Here is a 20,433-nt window from a genome sequence, read left to right on the forward strand (position 1 = left end):
ACTTTGGTATGTACAAAGGTTTTTTTAGACATGTAGGCCAACACTGAATTGTTTTCTCTGTCGCTCAACTCTGCTAATGGCAACCGTCAGTCTCGAGAAACTATGGTTTGTTGTTGGATCATACTCTCTTTGTCAGCCAGGACATGGTGGTAGCTGCCTTGCCAATGCGTTGGTTTCGCTCCGAATCTAAGGAGAGAGTGTCTGAGATGGTGGAGCATAGGTATGCAAAGTCGTGAACGACTTTCAGTTCATGATCGGAGATTGTAATGTCGGATGGGGAATCCACATCCTGTCCCATAACTTTTTTTTTTTTTCTGACTGATGGTAAGTCCAAAGTCTCGGCAGGTCTCACTGAAGCAGTTCCTGAGTTGTTGGGTGCCTTCAGCTGAGTGGGCGGTAGCTGCCGCGTCATCGGCAAAGAGGAAATCGCCCAGACATTTTGGCTGGACTTTGGAATTTGCCTCCCGTCTGACCTGGTGCGGAAGTAGATGCATTCTGTTGCAGATCCGAAAGCATGCTTCTGGACAATGGTAAAAAAGATTTCGAACAGAGTCGGTGCCAGGACGCAACCTTGCTTCACGCCGCTTAGGATGTCAAAAGGGTAAGGTGTCCAGCCGTCAAAGGCCACGGTGCGCTTCATGTCCTCATGGATGGATCTAATGATGCTGAGGAACCTGGGCGGGTATCCGATCTTGGGGAGGAGTTTGCAGCATTTTAGAACTTGTGCAGGAATACAGTCCTTTCCAGGTACTTTTCCAGAGGCAAGCGAGTTCAGGGCCTTGTTGAGTTCCTCAAGGGTTGGTTCTCTGTCAATCTCCTCCAACATAGGCAAGCACTCAGTTGCATCCAGTGCTTCTTTAGCAAACACGTTTTCTCTGGAGTTGCCTCTCATGCAGCAAATCCCCCTCTCCACGTTACTGAAATGGTCCAGTGGAGAAGCAGAAGCCAATACGTTTGGTTCCAGCCCCATCGCAGGAGTTACCAGGACGTGCCTGTCTATAGCTTCGACTCCAGATTTTTCCTCGAGGTTGACTCCTGAAGCCTTTTTTCCATGTCTGGATATGGCCGTAAGACAGAGGAGGTTTAAAATAAGAGTTTTCCTTCTCCTAGATGGACTGCCTTCCCAGTCTGACGAGCTCCATCTACCCAAAGCAACTGATTTTAAGGCGCCAGAGACCCGCCTTCAAAACTTCTCCTGCCAGTAGTTGCAGTTCCGCTGGGCTTAGTAACTAAGCCACGCGAGAAGGCCAAGAATTGGACAGTTTTCAGAGGTTATCTGAGATGCAGGCCATATGAGAGCACTTTCTAGGGAGTGGAAGCTTGTCCCCACTACCACCCTTCTGCTATTTTAATGATTAATTCTGACTGGCGTAATGGCTCAGTAATGACTAACTCATTTCGTCCGTGAAAAAGCGAATCTTCAGTTAGGAACGAGAATACTATGCACACAGTTTTATTGTTTCCAAAGTTTCAGGTTATATTTCTTCTTGTGGAACCCGATAGAGATTTCCATTTTTATTTCAATTCAGTCATGCTACCTACGAGTTACATTCAGATCTGAAGTGAAAAATATTTTTCTTGTTCATAGTTTACACGGAGCTGCAAAGTTTGTGGTAAAAAATAGTAAAACAGTTCTGTACTTGGATGGAACTCAAGGGACATATGCTGAGACATCAGCCATTCCATTTCAACAAACTGACCTTACCATTGCAGTGTGGATCAAACTGGTGTCACCATTAACAAAGAGACAAGAAATTTATGCTGACTGGTCAAACCCTTGGCAGTTTCGATTTGGTATTTTGCTAGATGGTAGACTGTATTTCCAGGGAAGACGGAACGTTCAAGGGTCCAGTGATATGATAGTTGTTAGCACAGGATCCAGGTAAATACGCCATTTTTCTTAGGGTCAATGACAAGAACAACTAGCTTTATTTAGGTGACCATAAATTCTAACAGTATTGCAAAAGCATGTAACGTAACAAAGCCAGATAAAAATACTAATGTAGTACTAATTAATCAAGTTAAATCAGTCTGGTTTTTATAATAGAATATGATTGTACTTTCTCAGACTAGTGATCTTGAAAATACCAATTCTTTGGTAGTTACTGCTGAAGAAAATTGGCTGATATTTGCTGGATTTTTTTATTTTCGTGTTAAAACCGTCTCTAGGAATTGAGCGTTTAGGACAGCAGAAAAGTAAGTGAACTTTGTCTTTAATTTGACTGGATCTACAGGTACAACAGAGTCTATCAACCCCTGGGATTTTATCATATGCACTATAGTTTCAGTTATCGGTTGGTGATTACCTATTCGAAGTTTTATTCATTCTTTTGTTTAGTTTGCCTGTTAAGTCTAAATAATATGATGTATCGTCGTTCATTTGAGGGTCATAAAATTCTCTTTTCATGAAGTGCCAGGTATGTTGCCAATACACGATTTACTTTTTTTGCATCAAATTTATAAGGCGTTTGATCTTTGCATCAGTCAGGAGGGTAGGGTCAAAGTCTGGCACATGACAGAGTTTGGACATCCTCATAACACTAGAGTGTAAACTACTTTTGCCAGAGAAATTAAGATCTGCCGAGATGAAAATATATTGTTTAATAGTGGAGTCATTGTCCTTACTTTGAAGATACAAGATATAATTTATTATTTAAAGCTGCGAAACGCGTAGCCAGTGAATAAATAAACTAACACCCGCTCTTGCATTAGTTTAACGAGCCAGATTTGCTGCCCTAATTGCTTGCTCTAAATGTCGTTTACAGAAAAGTACATGGGCGAGTCTGCGAACTGTCTCAACACTTGAAATCAGGTTTTTAATATGCGTGTACACCAAATATATTTCGCTGTTACAAGATTTCAGGTCAGGATTTCAGAGATCAACGCGTGAAAAATTTTACTTGCAATGAAGAAGATATTTTTAGGCGGGCAATAAGGAGAATCGATTGTTTGCAAACAAACAAAAAACCCTCCTTCCTTCGTTAATCTGCTTTGTGCTTGTTTATAAAGGCTTGATGGAACAAGCAAAACTTGAAAACCTTTACAAAAAGGTGTACACGTCAATTTAAATCACTTCATTTACACATCAACGGCCTAAAAATTTGCAACTTCATACAAGCTTCATCACGCCCTTTCCATTTCTAGCATCTAGCACGAGGTCTACTTTAATGATTGACAAGACCACGTGACAGGCTATCTGATTTAGTTACGTTGTTGACTTCTCTTATTTCTTGTAGCGTCATCGTGGACACAGATGTATGGCGTCACGTGGCAATGACTTGGGGACGTGCGGATCGTAAAGTGAGACTCTACATAAATGGAGATGTGAAACTGGATCGAATTATCCCTGACAATCCAGTGCTTGACTTCAAGAATTCAGGTCATTCAGTCTATGACATCGGCTTGAAGAGGGACAGTGGCACTACAACTCACGCATACTTCAGTGATCTTATAATCTTTACCCATGAACTATCGGAAACTGATCTGAAAAACGAGTTGTTTTTTAATCATCCACTTCGCAGTTTTACCTAAATTACACATTAAGGCTGCCTTTACAATAGTTTTGTAGATAACTCTATTTTTAGAACATATCGGTTCAGAACGACGATTTAAGATTTATTCTAGGTTGTTGTGGTGTAAGGTGAGGTAAGATGGCATGAATTGTTTAAATTTTTCAGAACTCCTGTTTAGTTCTGTAACGAGGAAAACAAACAGTAGATATGCGCAGTTTTCAAATAATCATCAAAGGTTACTTTATTCTTTAGAGGTACAGTGGAACCTCGTTAACCAGGTCACCAACGGGCCACAAAAATCTGGCCGTATTAAGGGTTCTTTAAAAAAGAGGATGACTGACTGAGCTTTTATTCGGGCCAGAGCAAAGTGGCTGTAATATCGAGGTGACTGTATTAAAGGGGTGGCCGTAAGGCGGGTTCCACTGTATAATGGTATTAGGATGTAATTAGAGTTTTGTAATCAACGCCTGATGTTTTCATTTTGTATAAATGAAGTTATCTATTGTATTCTATTTTATTCCATTCTATTCTATTCTATAAATGTTAAGCAATATACGTTATTCTATTAAGATCCTAATATCTGGAATTCTCTACCAGTATCTATCACTGGGTCTACGAGCTTTAAGAGCTTAAAAAATCAATTTTTAATAAAATAATGCTGAATAAGTCATGCCGCGCGCACAACACTTACAGCTTATACTATATTAACAATAATAACAACAATAATAATTCTTGTACCGGGAAATTCTTCCTTTCTAGTTTTCCCTCGACTTCTGGTGAGGCCTATTACGCGATAACGCACTGTAAAATATTGGCCAAGACTTGAAGAGCTTTTTCAAAAGCTTTGCCATTGCAATGTCACGACAAGTTTACAGTCCACAGGTTTCGCCGTGTGTTAATTTCCATTGTTGTAGAAGACTCTGTCGACCAAACTACCTGTTAGCTCTGGCGTTCCACAAGGGAGCATCCTTGGTCTATTACTCTTTAACATCTATGTTAATGACTCCCTTCTGCGCCAGAAAATTGTTCATCGCAGTGTTACGTCGACGATACCAAACTACTCATGTCATTTCAACTCCACGATCAGCACGAAGCGATAGCAAAAATGAATAAGGACTTGTTATGTATTCGGAATTGGTGCTTTGATAATCAGCTATTACTCAACCCAGCTTAAAACAAAACTAGTAATATTCGGCAGCCGGCAAATGACTGCTAAGGTTAGTAATTTATCCTCACTGCATATCTATTGTTATGGGAGGAATCCGCGACCGCCTAAGCAAAAGATATGCAGCAAGGCCGGATGAGAGGTGGTCACCGCCACCAGGGGAGGAGGCAGGGGCGCAAAGCGTCTTCCCACGGTAATCTCGTCAAACTGCGAGATCTCGCACTACGCGGCCAGATTTTATGTTCGAAAGGCCGCAAAGGATCATACTAGACGCCACTAACCTAGACCCACGGGATTAGCGGAATGTAGCGCGCTATCGCGATACGGTGAATTATATATGCAGTGAGAATAGTTGCGTATACACAGTGGATAATGGATAATGGATAATGGATTCTTCCATATTCAGTGATCATTGCGTGAAATGAAATAGCAACGATTATAAACAAGAGAAGATCAAAGTAAAAGAGTAAATCTTCCATATAGGCCTTGTATCCAGGGTAATCCGTCTTGAGTTATTTTTAGACGTGGTGCACAATTCTTCCGAGGTTGTTAATATTCCACATCAGGTAAGTTAGAGACCAAGAGGGTCTTGATAGGAGTAAAATGGCCGAACATTTAGTCGTTAAAGGTATAATGAATTGATAAATAAGTTAAACGCTAAAAGAATTTTAAAAGACATTTAAAAAAGCGAACGACGTTTCGGTGCTGCGTTACGCCATTATCAAGTTAAAAAGTGAAAAAGTATAAGGTGTAATTTTAATATATAAAATGCAAAACAATACATAAAAAAAATTGCGGGTCGTATGGATATAATTCCCAAGGTAAGAAACACAATGAAGAAAAAAAATGTACGAAAGTCTCCGTTTAAACTATTTCTTTTTGGTTCTTGAGTTTTGTCACCTAGTATGTGAGTGAGCTATGGCTGTCGTGTTTATGAAAGACCAAACGGGCAAATTTTCGTATGTTACTTCCACAAATTGCAATAGTAGTTTTTTTCTGTTCTTGCGGTATTAACTTTATTTTTTTTGCACCCCAGTATTCTACAGCAACGGGGATTCATTTTTAATTTTTTTTAAACATTTTCGTGAGTTTTCTGTCAACCGTAATGTAAAGAGGTGAAATGTTAGTTAAAAAAAGACAGGATGAAGGGTTGGAGAGTTAATTCCCCGTTTTGGTTTTTCATTCCAGGGGATCTAGACATAGTACATCATGTGACGCGCCAATTACTCATGTGGACAGCCCAAGAGGCTTTACGCGAATATTAGAGACCTTACGGTCAGACAACGGCGACGGCAACGGCAACGTGAGAAGTCTGGATCTAGCGGGGCTACGTTGTGTTGGAGTTCCCGCCAAAATTGAGATCACGAATTTTACGAGCGAGAACGTGGACCACGGCCATTGATGTTTATCGTGTTTTAATCCAACGAAAAGTTTTAAAAACCATGGTAAAGTTTCCTGACACTGTTCTCCTGGCTCACGCTTCCAGCTTGATTAACGCTGAAGAATTCGTGCTACTTCACGATTTACATGTCAGATAAGCTAGGGACCGAGAGGGTCTTAATAGGAGTACAACGGCCAAACATCGATATATCCATTCTCATTCTACACAACGTGCGTGAAACCATTATCCTCGTGAACCGCGTAATCTTCTACACAAAGTTTGAGAATTGTCAGTTTTTGCTTTGCCCACCTTATTTATGCACCATTAGAGAACTCATCTCAAACTGATACTGTTGGGAGTTTTGATTGATATGCTGTTTCGCGTTTTGTAGGTGTAAATTTACTTTAACGATGTTTCAGCAAAGTGTCCTAAATTGTTGTCCGAAATTTGTCCGAAATGAGATAAAACGTTAAGCCGGCAGAACCTCATACATGCAGCCCTTGGCCTACATGGGGAGTATCATCCATCATTAACCACAATAACCACAAAAACTGAGAACCATCTCACTGAGACACCCAACTAACCTTTCCCAATATAGCAATATGTCTGAATGGCTTCACCAGTGTTATCACGATCCAACCAGTAATAACCGTAGACTGCTTCTTGCCCTTCACTCGCCTTGATTTCCAAACACGACATAGCTGGTACCTTGGGACTGGACCCGACGGCTACCGAAAGTCAAAATAACGAAAATGTAGCACACACAGCACAAACACGTGTCAATACTAAATCTCTGAAATAAATATGATACTGGACTAGCTGGACAGAGAGTTTTTTAGAGGCCACCAAATTCTCGAGACAAACAGAACACTTGCTGAACTGAACACTTACCTTTATTAAGGGAAACGGTCAAATAAATACGACTGGGGTCTGTCTCATAATCTTCAGGTCTTGCTTCCTTACTTCGGTTATTAAGCTCGCAGATACGCTCTTCCATCTCATAGTTGATGCTCTGACATCTTGGCTCATTCACACATGTTTTGATACAAACATCCAGGATGTTTACCTTGAACTTGTCAATCGTGTGACGTTTAAGGGCTTTCCCGAAAATTGACACTTGAGACTTGCATTGGCCAGCGGCATCACTATTCTGAATCCGGGACACCAAGTAGAGGTCATTTGTAACAGACAAAAGGCTTAAGGAGATATGATACTTCATGTAAGCGATGTAAGCAGCCTTTAGTGATGTATAGAGGAGGTTCTGAAATAAATGGAGTTATGTTATGTCACTGCCTTATAGTTTTAGATAACAACAGGAGCCATAATCGGAGACGGAGACCGTAAGCGCGCGCCATTTCTAGTATTGGAACTGTACCTATGATATGAGACAATTTTTCTATTTTTAGAACAAATTGCGCCATCCCGTGCGGCACACGGGCGTACATGCTGCGAGGATTTTTACGGATGTAGCGCGGGGAAATGGCGTCCGAAATTCGCGAAATGTTTGATGCTTTTGGCCCACAACTCAATACGTTCATGTCTGTCGGAAGTTTACTTCAGTATTTTTGTCGTAAGCTGCTCCAGTTTAAGTAAAGTAAGACAGTGTCGAATTTAGTTATGTGCCGCTTTATATCACTGACCAAGTTGCGTTCCGCTGTTTCTTTTACTTGATCTCCACATTACTCCACTCTAAGTTTCACATATGTTGAAGATTAACACCTTTCTCAAAACACAGCAAAAAACTAGCTGGATATATTTGGATATAGCAGCGTCTCAGGAGTTCAAAGTTTCCCTACTCTTGCCACACGCTTGCGAGAATTTCGCCAGAATCTATGTCGACTGAAAAGTAAAAAAAAAAAAAAAATGGCAAGTTCGAGTTTCGCCTGAATTGTAAGCAACGCTTGATGTTTTATCAAGGCCCGATGAGTGACAATAAAGTTTATGTCTGTAGATGCTGCTCGGTTTTGTTTGTGTAAAAATCCAATAAATTGTCCGTTGTCGATGAATAAAGAGCGCCCGCCGAAGCAAGTTTTGTACATTCATGACAAATTGGACTTCCCCACTTTCGTATGAAAACGTACATCGAACTCATATAATATCTCTAGTTTTTAAATATGTTTAAGGTTGATAAATGTTTGAGAACATATTAAAAGCTTGGCTGAAAATATGTGAATACAGCAGAAATAATCAGCAAAGTTACGATGACGCTTTCTTTCAACTCGAATAACCACATGTCACCCAAGCGTAATATAAGAGTTTGTATGGAGAACTGTGGCTAAAATATAAGAGTTTGTGTGGAGATCAGGAGTTGACATTAAATTTGTTTAATGTATGGGTAATTTACCGAATAAAAACTCTTGAACATTCAATGGTGTCATTTTTTCTCACCCTGGAGAGTTAAAACGAGATTTGAGCGAATTTTGAAAACTTTGTCCCACGGTGAAAAATTTGTCCTACGGTGTTACAATAACAGCGTTAGGACAAATTTTTCAAAATTCGCTCAAATCTCGTTTTAACTCTCCAGGGTGAGAAAAAATGATACCATTGAATGTTCAAAAGTCTGTATTCGGTAAATTACCCATATATTGAACAAATTTAATGTCAACTCCTGATCTCCATACAAACTCTTATATTTTAGCCACAGTTCTCCATACGTATGGGTTATTGACCAAGTGTGAGGTCAAGATGGCTGAATATTGACCAAGTTCTTTTTTTGCGTGTTTATGGACCGAGACGGAGTCGAGGTCCAAAAACACGCGAAAAAAGAACGAGGCCAATATCCAGCCATCTTGACCGAACAAGCTTGGTCAATAAAGGATTTATTATATGGCTTTCGGGGAAATTTTTTTTGCGGGACACTGCGGGTAGTCCCGAGCGGGCAAGATAACTCCATCTTGCCCGCTCAGGTAGCCAATCACAGCGCAGGATTTGATTCATCTTGCCCGCTCACGGAGCTAGCCATATAATAAAAACTCTTATTATATGGCTAGCTCCGTGAGCGGGCAAGATGAATCAAATCCTGCGCTGTGATTGGCTACCCGAGCGGGCAAGATGGAGCTATCTTGCCCGCTCGGGACTACCCGCAGTGTCCCGCAAGAAAAATTTCCCCGAAAGCCATATAATAAATCCTTTATTGACCAAGCTTGTTCGGTCAAGATGGCTGGATATTGGCCTCGTTCTTTTTTCGCGTGTTTTTGGACCTCAACTCCGTCTCGGTCCATAAACACGCAAAAAAAGAACTTGGTCAATATCCAACCATCTTGACCTCACACTTGGTCAATAACCCATACTTATACTACGCTTGGGTGACCTGCGGAATAACGATTTCGATTTTGTTGGTTGAGCTATCAAAATTCCTTGTCTATCATATTTTCGCGGTGTAAAATTTTACTGTGTTGAAGAAACACACATGATGTTAGTAGCGTTTTGGTGTTGGTGAAAATTGTTGCAGCATCTGGGCACAAAAGACAGCGAAAGACTGAAATCTTTGTCAAGATTTCTTGTCAATTGAAAACACCGACTTGGATTTGAAAGTGCACGTGCTACACTATGCAAATGAGCTACTTAATGTACGCGTCAGACTTTCCTTTCAAAAGCTTTTGCAAACTCGCCAAACAAGCAGAAACAATTAGAAGCTATCAGAAACAGGTTTTGGTTATGATTCATCGTTTGGGAAACTCACAAATTAACTCGATACCGGAGTCAAGAGTTTTCCATGTACATAACTTTTCTTTACAGAACAAACGCAAAAGCTTACGCGTACAACTAGCGCGAGCAGATGTTATTCATTCACAGCGCGAAATTGAAGTCATCTTTTCGACCCTGAAAAACTCACCTTTTCCATTAGCTCAGAGAATAAAACTACAAATAAGAGCCCCGGTTCTTATTCCCTGCCATCGCTGTGAAAAATCTGCAAGAGAATCTCGCAACTCTCACCATTTGATCACGCAACGTGACAGCATCCACGCGAGAGCCCGCGACATGTGCGTGGATCCGCGCGGATACATGTCGTCAGGGTGGCGTAATTTGCTCTAGAAATAGAAAAATTGTCTCATATCATAGGTGCGCGTGGATCCCGACTTACGGTCTCCGTCCCCGATTATGGCTCCTGATAACAAATAATAATAATTTTTGTTTGTTTATTCCGTTGGCTTATCATGTTACAGGGCAATTTTTTGCAGATGTCATTTCCTGTATTTCGAATTTGAAACTTAGCCGGCCGAATCCAAGAAAAGGTCTTTGAAGAGTTCCGAAGGATTCCATACCATTAATTTACCAAAAGTAGTCTTATTATTTGCATTTCAATAAAAAAACTACACAAAATATTGCTTAACACTTTTTTAATGATTTTTGTAATGCCGGAAACCTGCATCAAATAAAGTGCTTAGCTTTGATTCGCGTACAGTGTAAAAATTAGCGCTTGCTACAATGTAAAATAATTAGCCGAGAACATCCTCGTTCTCGTCGCTTTGTTACCTATTCAAAAGTACCTTGACGAAAACAGGCTCAAACAGGCTGGAACCACTGTCACAGAATGGGCGTCGAGGACAGAATGCAGAGCCAGAAGTTTTTTAACATCTGTGGTAGCCGAAGTGTCAACTATTGTCTTCTGTATTATCTTCAAGGCAAATTTGAGTTCCACACCTAATGTTAAAACCAAAGTTTCTTGGTGTCATCCAAATAAATATTCAGTCAACGTTTCCCTGTGTAGGCCAGTGTACGTGTTATAATTCACACTCAGTTTTCTTGATTACCTTTCAGATATAATGTTCGTCTTGATTTCGCTTTGTTAAAAAAGAGTTAAATAGATGGTAGTGGATGAAAACACCTGCAATAGAAGGAGGCGAAGACCAGCTTATAGGTTTGTATGAAACTGTGACGAAATTCTATATATTTTTACCATTCCACTTTGCTCCCCGTCCCAAATCTAACTGTGTTAGGTCAACTTTTTTAACTTTACCATGTCAGTCAATTTGAAACAAAGGAGTATTTGACAGGATTGGAATAGTAGCAAAACAAATTTGAATCAAATTCATGATGAAGCGACTAATTAACAAATAGTCATTCTTCAGGGAAACGGGCTTGCTAATTTTTTTTCTATGACAGGGGACGATTCTCAAAGTTTTCCTTTTCCATTACTGTGAAAAATTTAATTTTAAAATGTCCTTTGACATAACTTCTTACCTGTTTCTTATCTTCGTCGATCCAACCGCGTTAAGTAAGCTTAAGAAATAGCTCGATGTGGCAGGGAAATCACCACATTGTAATTGGCTGAAAGCAGGCAAATTCATCGCTAATTTTGAATTTACGCTGCGGAGAAAATTAACACAGGCGCTTTCGTAATTTTCTTAGTCATATAATGAATGATTAATCAGTTTACGAAAAACGACGACAGATTTGATACTAAAAGACATCTTTTTCAGAGATCATACTTCATCGGCCTACTTTATCTTTAGCTGAAAACAGAAAATGAAACAAGTATGCGAACATTATACAGTAAGGCATTGTTTAGAATCTTTAATACAAGTGCTTGAGAAATTAAAAACAGGTGACGAAAAGACTAATTTGATATTTAAGTTGTTACAATAGCGCTTGAAAAGGAGGCACGAAAAAGGATTCGCTGGCGCGCTCCGTTCGTGTGTCGTGGATATATTTTTGCGTGTGGGCTGTAATACCTGTTACGTTGGGGAAACCGCTCAGCATTGAAGAGGTCAAACGACGAAAATTAATTATTGATCTATTATTGAGAAGACTAGGGCTACAAATACCACTCTTGTTTTGTAATTTCATCACGAAATAACGGGTTAATTTAATAAAGCAATCACACTTGCAGTTTTTACACTTGTAATTTACACGTGTTAAGTTCCCAGTTGTAAATACAATTCAGAAACAAAAATTTCCGTAATTCATTACAGATACATCCCGACTCAGGATGCAAGTGTAAATTACAATTGTAAATAACAGTTGTAAACAACAAAAGTTGCTCTTAGCTCAGCTCGTGAGGGAACACAAAATGATAGTTTTAGCGACATTTGAGGCGGATATTCTGTATAAATGTCTGAGCTTCAGCCAAAAATTACTTTAGTCAAGTTATGGGTAGTCGTCACACAGATGTAAGAAAATAATTTTCTTACTTTAGCTCTTTGTCCGAGCCACTGAGCGCCCAGTGAAAGGGAGAGCCTGCAAAAATGAACATTTCAAGCTGATGATGGGAAGTTTGTACTTATTTCTAAGTGTACAGTAGAACCTTTAATAAGCGGACATACATCAGTTGACAAACATGCCCACGGAGAACTTAGCACCAAAAATATTCAGAGTTTGATGAATTTGAAGGGCTACGCTTAGGTGGCTCGGAGTTGTTGTGTTTTCCTTGTAGCTTGGACAAGCCATTTCAACCTCGTAGTTGCTCTTTCCACCCAGGGAAATAAATGACAGAATACTGGGAAGTCTACCATCCCATCCGGGGGAAAGGGTAGCAATACTCCTGGTCGCTTCATGCTCCGAAAACCGGGATCAACTTTGCGTCAAGTCTGCCGGTGTATGCCAAAATTTACTTCCCTTTCATTACATATAAAATCCAATGCAAAATTAAAAAGACCTTTCGCCCCCAAACAAAAGATCTGAATGGCCTTTCCAGTGTTTTGAAGGTCCAACCAGTAATCACCGCTGACCGCTCCTTCTCCTTGGACAGTCTTGGTTTCTGCCAAGATTCGGATGGCACCTCAGGTGTAGATCCGAGGGGACTAGGCGCAAATAAAGCGATGAAGTAAAACACTTGCTAATACTAAGTTGCAGGGTAACAAACAACCGTGAGAACTGGCGTTAAAAAACTAAGCTTACATTTGCTAATGAGCAAATTCATGTTTAAAAATTAAACACCGAGAAAAACTTCATTTTTAAGAGTGTTAAGACTTAAAAAGTATTGTGTAATAAAGTTTTTTTGAAAAAAATGTAATTATTTTTCATCATTCTTTCACTTCTCTACAGCTAACATCGCACACCCATAAGGAAAATAATAGTAATGGTTAATAATAATAATAATAATAATAATAACAATAATAGCAATAATAATAATCAGAATAATAATGATAAAAACTCTATTAACTTTTGATTTGCGGGAATGATCGTCTCAGTTCTTTAATTTTTTTCAAGAAGACTGGTCTCCTGATTACAACTAAATTCTCAAAAATGACATAACTGATTCATGTTAACTCATGTTGTCTCAGAACTCTCGTTGTGAACACTCACCTTTATTAAAGGTAACGGTCATGTAAATCCTTCCTGGGTCTGTCACATAATCTTCAGGTTTTACTTCCTTACTTGGGTTATAAAGCTCGCAGATATTATCTTCCATGACATAGTTGATGCTCTGACATATTGGCTCATTCTGACATCTTTCGACGCAAACATCCGGGTTGTTAACTATGAACTTGTCAAATGTGTGACGTTTAAGAGCTTTGCTTTAATTTGATGATTGCGACTTGCATTGACCAGCGGCTTTAACATAAGGATATCAAGTATAGATAAACAGCTACTGTCGATAATCTCAAGGCCATGTGCATGACCTCATTTAATTCAAGAACTATTGAGTTCCTAAAAAAAATTATATAAAGCTAAGAACAAGTTACGTCACTACTCGATTTTGAATTGACCCATTTGTATTTTAGATATATTTCTTGACACGTTAGCAAAGTCATTATCAGTATCATTATCATTATCATTATTAAATTATTATTATTATTATTATTATTATTATTATAAATGTGTTTCTGACATAAAATTCTTACCGAAAATTTTAGGCTTCGTAGTCATTGCACGAGTCTTGTCATCCACGTGCCCGCAAGTCTACAATTGTGGCTTGCTCGTCTCATGGCTTTCAGTTGTCCTCAACTTGTTTGTCCTTGACGGTTGATAGGTCTCAATAATCAAAAAATAACTTCCATATTATGGGGGGTCATGCTTGTGTTTGCCGTGCTGACCTTGCTTAGAACCTACACTAAAGTTCCTGTTTTGGGGCTAGTTCAGTCGGAGGTCGAACTTGTTGTTCAAAGCCCCCAATACTTATGTTCATGCATTAACAATACAAATTAACCGCGAGTGCAATGAAGCCACCTGCGAGCATAATTAGAAAAACCAGCATAGTTAAGGTATATTTTAGTGTCCTAATTAGTTTCTTTAAGCCAAATACCATTGACACTGTGATAAAGTCTTTCATTCATTCATTCATTCATTCATTCATTCATTCATTCATTCATGCATTCATGCATTCATGCATTCATGCATTCACGCATTCATTCATTCATAAATTTGCATGGTTGAAATTTTTTGTTACAAGTCGAAGTTACAAGAAAAAATTAACAAATATTTGATTTTTGTCTTTAAAAAATCAAGAGATTTTAGGTTAATCGATCCTTTCGCGAGAGAAGTCAGCTTTCTTGTCTCTACCTATAAGATTAATTTCACACGACTTGACATAATTTTCAGCCAAGTTAGGTCAGGTAAAGAATACAGTACAGTTCATAAACGATAGCAGCCTAAGCTTTGGTCAAAGAGTTGGCAATTTCTCACTAGTTCTAACGGAAGCGAATCAGAAACCTTTTCTTGCTCTCTATCGTATATAAAATTTTAGTACTGATAAGAGTGCTAAAAAAACTAAATTTTCGCTTTACGGACTCGAGTTGCCTGCAGGCTGTAGATTTCTATTTTTCTCGATCATTTTGTAATCGGTACCTGTTCGAAGACAAAATTTTCTGCAGGTTATAAATTAAAAAGTGTGCCGATTTTGTTAAAGCTGCGGACTCTATAAATTATGATTTTGCTACTTTTGAACCCTCAAGACAACATTAATTTTAGTGCGAGATATTTGACTATTTAAATGAGCGAGTAAATGTTAAAAGTATTGTTAAAAGAACGCTTAATGTCGGTATAAATCAACCGACGTTTCGGCATTACTGCCTTTTTCGGAGTGTTTAAGCTGCCACGTATTTAAATGAGCGCACTGATTCTTGAGTTTGAACTCAAGTTAAAGTTACTGTGCTTATCCTTAGTCTTTACATGGATTAAAAAATAGAAAAGAAGAAAACGTCTATGACGTTCATTCGTTTGCATGTCTCTTTGGTGTCGGTATTAACCAGGTTTGTTTCAAGCGAAAACGGCTTGGAGTTTCTCCCAAATTGTTTGTAGCCGTCTTCAGATCGTGGGACTAATTTATTGGCCGCGCACGTTTCACCAGGTATTAGGACTGGTAACTAATAAGGCTGTGCAATGCATTAGGGGAAGGAAATTAGCAGCCAAGATGGCTGCGTTACAGGAAGGTGTCGAACACCTTCTTGCGACAATCTCATCATTTTCCAAAACACATATTCCTCCGTTATGTACAGTTATTACCAAAAGGTAAGTGATATATTTGCTTATTCACTGGCCAAGTGTTGGTGGCATGTGTTAGAAAATTCGGTGACATAAAGCATCGTCAATACTTTTTGAAAGCGAAAGTGGTTGCAAACAGCTGAGCTTGGCCTTTCAATGTTTTGGAGTAAGCTGTCCTTACGTTGGGCTTAATCACTGCATGCCTTTCAATTCTTTTAGTATTCGACAATTCACGGTAGTTGTTAGGGTTATTTAGCACAGTAAAGTAATTTTATAGCGAGTGTAACTCAAATAGCGAGGAGCTTACAGTGTACAGTAGCACATGCAAGGCCAACACGAAGTAAAGCTTGTTGTTATCGATTAAGAGAAGTCCGTACTTTTGCGCTTGTTTATGGCAACTGAGAACCTTCTAATTTCTTGTAGGTCTCCTTGCCACTTAAGCTTTTTTTTTAAGCTTTGTAACTTCTTTTGTCCAGCAAGTAAAATAAATTAATAAGTATTTTATCGGAAACTTTCGATATGGGAGGTTGATGTCAGGATGACTGTGTCAAAAATGTCAACATGCATCTGCACAAAAATGTCAACATACATCTGCACAAAAATGTATTTACTAGTTTCTAATAATTAAAAAGATTAAGAAGTGTAAGTTACACTATGTACTTAGTATGATAATTGTAGGACCGAGAAATCAATGACTAATGAGGCTGACTTCCTCCTTAATTATACTTTTTCTCATTTTCTAGTGAAAATGTTATACTTGAAGGAGAGGATCGTGATGGGTTCTTTCGTTCATTTGTGGCTCTGTCAGCTCATTACATTGGATTAAATGTTACTCAGTGTAAGTGCTCTTGTTGCTCAATTTACTTTTCCTCAAGCTTTCAAGTCTTTGGCTATGCAAAGGAATAATATAGGATTCTTTTGTGTCTATGAGTTCTCCCCAAGATTTTAAAAAAGTCCATGTGGATAATGTTGGAATCAGGTAAGAGATGGCTCCCAAGAAAATGCTTGCCATCACCATTTTGGTTATCATGACTCAGCGTTTTGCTAAGAAATTGAAAATCAATTCCGTGAAACATTACTGCTTGAAGTGAAAATCAATTGACTAGCTTTGGCCATCAATTGTACAATTGTTATTAGAAATGACTCTGTTGCATAATATATTTCAAGCTCTGCCCTTGCACAATCATTGAATGGAAGTGAAATCCTTATCTTCCGGTATACACACGCATGTACATGTGTACTCTGTATTTGCAGGTTTTGTAAAATGTCTGTTGACTTACTTGAAACACATTTACAGGTGGTGCCAACTTGCAAATAATTGTGAAAGCCTGTAAAGTGCTCCTGAAATTTGCTCTTCTGGAATTAGAGAAGAAAAGAGATTCAAATGAACCATTGGTTAAGGTACTCTGAAAATAACTTGAATTACATTTAACTTTTTGAATAAATCCTGAAATTTCTGGGAAGCAAATTTGGAAACTGAGTTTCTCTTTATTTATATAAAAGAATCCACTCTGATACAGTCAACTGAAGACAGTGTATGTAGCTAGTCCTCCCTTCAATGGGTAATCGAGTATTCTGTAGTTTCCACTCCCCTACATGTGTGCACAACGATATACATTGTTCTGTCCCTAAACAAATTTGACCTGAAAATTCTGATGGAGACAAGAAAAGGTTTGGCATCTGTACATACCACGATAGAGGTGAATACACATTATGTAGATACGTATGAATATTTATAGGGGCTTGCATTTTGCCAGGACAAAATTTTGTCTCCCCTCAAAGAAGGGTCTCCTACTTGGTGACCTACAAGTCAAGGTTTCAGACTGAAATTTTTAAGCTTGATATTTTAGTTGTAGAGCAAAGAGGGAGGGAACTTATACAATTTATGTACTAAATTAATGTGATGTCACTTCACACACTAAAATACATGTCATTTCAATTTTCAAATACATAGAAACAGCTGGTATCCATAATTGAAGGACTTTGCAAAGGACATGGATGTCTAAAAAGAACAGAAATTATAACTTTGACAGCCATCTTGAAATCAGCTAGTGTGCTAAAGGATACAGTCAGTGCGCCATCGGAACAACCGAAAGATCTCTCCCTCAGTCAGGGTGAGGACTTCTTTCAACGCCTTCAAACAGCATTTACTGAGACTGGAGATGATTCTTCAAGCTTCATCAAAGACAAAACCAGGTATTTTGATTTCCATTATGTACACGTATATGGAATATTTTAACGATTGTTCCCAGTTAATTATTTTTTTCAAATTTTGTTTTGTACATGTAACTGAGATGCACTGTACTTTATTTTAGCATATTAGACCGAGTTTTGTTTTGATACAAAATCAAGTTATGGTTCTACATTGTAACAAGACTTGTGTAAATGACAGTGATGTGCAGCTTTGTGAGATCCAGAAGAGTACAGGCCTAGTGGTTTAGGTAGACCCAAGATTGTGAGATACACGTACATATTCAAGTCCCAGCAGGGTTCTTGTATTTTGTTCTTGAACAAGACAGTTTAAGTCCACAATCCCTCTCTCCAGCTATGAATATTAAAGTCTCTGATAAGATGTTAGAGGGTAATGTGTAATTGTCCAGCCTCCCATCCGAGGGTTTCAATGTTCCTGTCCATGTGGCAATGTTCCTCTGAAGTTCCTGTTCATTTCAGTATCAGCTTGCGGGAATTTAAGAAAGACTTACTGGTAGATTTGTCTCTCCTTTGAAAGAATATCTGCCATCCTTGTTAGTCTAAGACTTCTTGTTACATTTCTTTCTCTATTTACAGGGCAGAAAATGAGAAGACTTTGTCTTCTGATACCAGTAGCACAGATGTGAAGAGCTTCTTTTCCAACTGCAATGTTGCAGCCCTCAGACAGCTTGGAGGTGGAAGAGTCTTGTTAGACCTGTGTCTTTCCTTGCCTGAATTTTCCAAGATTATTACACCTCAACAAGCTACATCTTCCTCATTGATGAGTTTAACTTCCTCAAGGTGGGCATTGCAGTAACCTTTTTAACATGAACTTTTCTTGAGTTTGTTTTGTTACAGTCTACTTCAGAGGCAAATTCTAGCCTGCCATTGTATTTACAAATAAAATTATCCAAGGCCATTGTTATTTGTACATGTATAATGTTTTTCTAGATACTCACATTAAAATGTAAACATAGATTTAGTAGACTTTTAAACAGACATGTTTGTCTCTGTCACAATTTTGAAATTATTTTGCATTCTGTTTAAAATTAGTCTTCTACAAGTACACATATACATGTATGGCGGATCAGATCCTTAATCCTGTATACTTCTTTTTTCGTTTTAGTGTCCAGGGATTGTCTTCTGAGTTGTTAGTTGTTTCAAGCATAATATCCATCCCAATATTGGAACCACTCTCAGCAAGTCGGGTGGAGAAGGTCTGTCAGCTGGCATTAGGCTGTTTGGATGTTGCCCTCACAATTGCTACTGGCAATTTCAACATTGCAGGTGCCGCAGGTGAACACAAGCACACCATTTACTTTAGAATAAATATCTGGCAGGCTAGTGACTTTGTGACAATGATACTGTGACAACCCGTACTTGTAGGTTTTACAATGTAAGATATTGTGCGATATAGTTGTACATGTAAAATGTTACTTTATTACACGTAATACAGTTGAAGTGCATGATCTTAGAAGATTGGCTAAACCCAGTTACCTACATGTATGGTTTTTGTAGGAACAACAGGGTTGAGTCGTCCACTGTCAGTGAAGACATTGCTTGGAAGGTCTTCCTTGTCAAAGGCTTCAGGAGCTAAATCTGTCAGCAAAATATCTGGTGATGAGGAAAGCCTGGAAAAATGTGCTCAAAGTATTGTAGAGAACAGTGTAAGTTGCAATGTGTCATTTGTGGATGTGGAGTTTGTAATTGCACATTGCAAATTAATATACTTTCAGTGAGTTGAAATCTGCAGTATACTGTACATGTACATGAATATGCCCTGAAATCAGCAGTATAGTCCTAATAAATTTTCCATATTGAATTAGGTTTTAATTCCAGCCCTTGCATAAATACATGCATTCAAAAGTGTATTTTACCTTTGTTAATAAAGAAAACACCATTCTAAGCAGAACAATAGACATGTACATGCTAACCCAAAGCTGCAGTGTGTATAGATGTGCTAAAAGGAATTAAATGTTTGATTTTTTTTTTGGTAGATTAATGTGTTTGATGTGATCTGTGGAGTGATACAATCATCATCTAGAGCAGGAGGGCAGGTGTTACAAAACATTCACATGTTGGCAGCTCACAGAATAATACACGGCCTGCTTCCAGTCTTGGGACTAACTCCTGAGGACAGTTTGTCCAGAGAGAGTGCTGCTTTTAAGTTTAAATGGTTAGTGCCATATAACCATGCAGTCACATTATTTTTTATAGTAATGTAAGCGCATTGAGTTTTTTTTAAATGTGCCCAAACAACTTTATTATTATTGTTATTATTATTATTATTATTATTATTATTAGTGGTAGCAGTAGCAGTAGCAGTAGCAGTAGCAGTAGCAGTAGCAGTAGCAGTAGCAGTAGCAGTAGCAGTAGCAGTAGCAGTAGCAGTAGCAGTAGCAGTAGCAGTAGCAGTAGCAGTAGCAGTAGCAGTAGCAGTAGCAGTAGCAGTAGCAGTAGCAGTAGCAGTAGCAGTAGCAGTAGTAGTAGTAGTAGTAGTAGTAGTAGTAGTAGTAGTAGTAGTAGTAGTAGTAGAGATACCAACTAAATTATGAACTCAATTGCAATCAGTTTTCAGTGGTATTCTACATGCTTGTGAATTGAATACAGATCACCATGACCACACCACTTTCAGTGAGTGAAACATGTTTTCTGTATATCAATTGGTATAGTGCATCAAGGAAAAAAATCCTTTCTTTTAGTTCATGATAAATTTCTGTATCCTCGTCATCCCTTGACTTATGCACAGACTTCTACTGTAAGTTTGCATAGAAGTGGGATAATGGTTGCAGACATGGGTAATGTTTTGTGCTTGTTAT

At 38.6% G+C, this 20,433-nt stretch overlaps 2 protein-coding genes and 1 pseudogene across 4 annotated transcripts in view; 1 reads left to right on the forward strand and 2 right to left on the reverse strand.

Moving 5' to 3' along the window:
• Positions 1–5,720: 5,720 nt before the first annotated feature.
• LOC145472944 (uncharacterized) lies at positions 5,721–7,277 on the reverse strand. The gene is made up of 2 exons (XM_081455008.1): positions 6,950–7,277; positions 5,721–6,786 (listed from the first exon to the last, which is right to left on the reverse strand). The coding sequence occupies exons 1-2, from the start codon at positions 7,275–7,277 to the stop codon at positions 6,638–6,640; spliced, it is 477 nt and encodes a 158-aa protein (XP_081311134.1). The 3' UTR covers positions 5,721–6,637.
• Positions 7,278–12,100: 4,823 nt separating this feature from the next.
• Positions 12,101–13,614, reverse strand: LOC145474715 (uncharacterized; annotated as a pseudogene).
• A 1,444-nt stretch (positions 13,615–15,058) lies between these two features.
• LOC145460859 (E3 ubiquitin-protein ligase UBR4-like) overlaps positions 15,059–20,433 on the forward strand; it is a 59,242-nt gene continuing 53,867 nt past the window's right edge. For all 3 annotated transcript variants that reach the window (XM_081445612.1, XM_081445619.1, XM_081445629.1), the window contains exons 1-8: positions 15,059–15,451; positions 16,168–16,262; positions 16,722–16,825; positions 17,379–17,620; positions 18,212–18,415; positions 18,741–18,910; positions 19,133–19,281; positions 19,612–19,790. In XM_081445612.1, the coding sequence (XP_081301738.1) occupies positions 15,354–15,451; positions 16,168–16,262; positions 16,722–16,825; positions 17,379–17,620; positions 18,212–18,415; positions 18,741–18,910; positions 19,133–19,281; positions 19,612–19,790 (1,241 nt within the window). In that variant the 5' untranslated portion in view covers positions 15,059–15,353. The remainder of the gene's footprint in view (positions 15,452–16,167; positions 16,263–16,721; positions 16,826–17,378; positions 17,621–18,211; positions 18,416–18,740; positions 18,911–19,132; positions 19,282–19,611; positions 19,791–20,433) is intronic.

Source organism: Orbicella franksi, chromosome 1, assembly GCF_964199315.1.
Source record: "Orbicella franksi chromosome 1, jaOrbFran1.1, whole genome shotgun sequence".
Classification (NCBI taxonomy): domain Eukaryota; kingdom Metazoa; phylum Cnidaria; class Anthozoa; order Scleractinia; family Merulinidae; genus Orbicella; species Orbicella franksi.

Coding starts and splice junctions, on each gene's coding strand:
- LOC145472944 (XM_081455008.1), bottom strand. CDS start 7,277: ATGAAGTATCATATCTCCTTAAGCCTTTTGTCTGTTACAAATGACCTC. Junction 6,787..6,949: donor GACCGTTTCCCTTAATAAAG/GTAAGTGTTCAG, acceptor GACTTTCGGTAG/CCGTCGGGTCCAGTCCCAAG.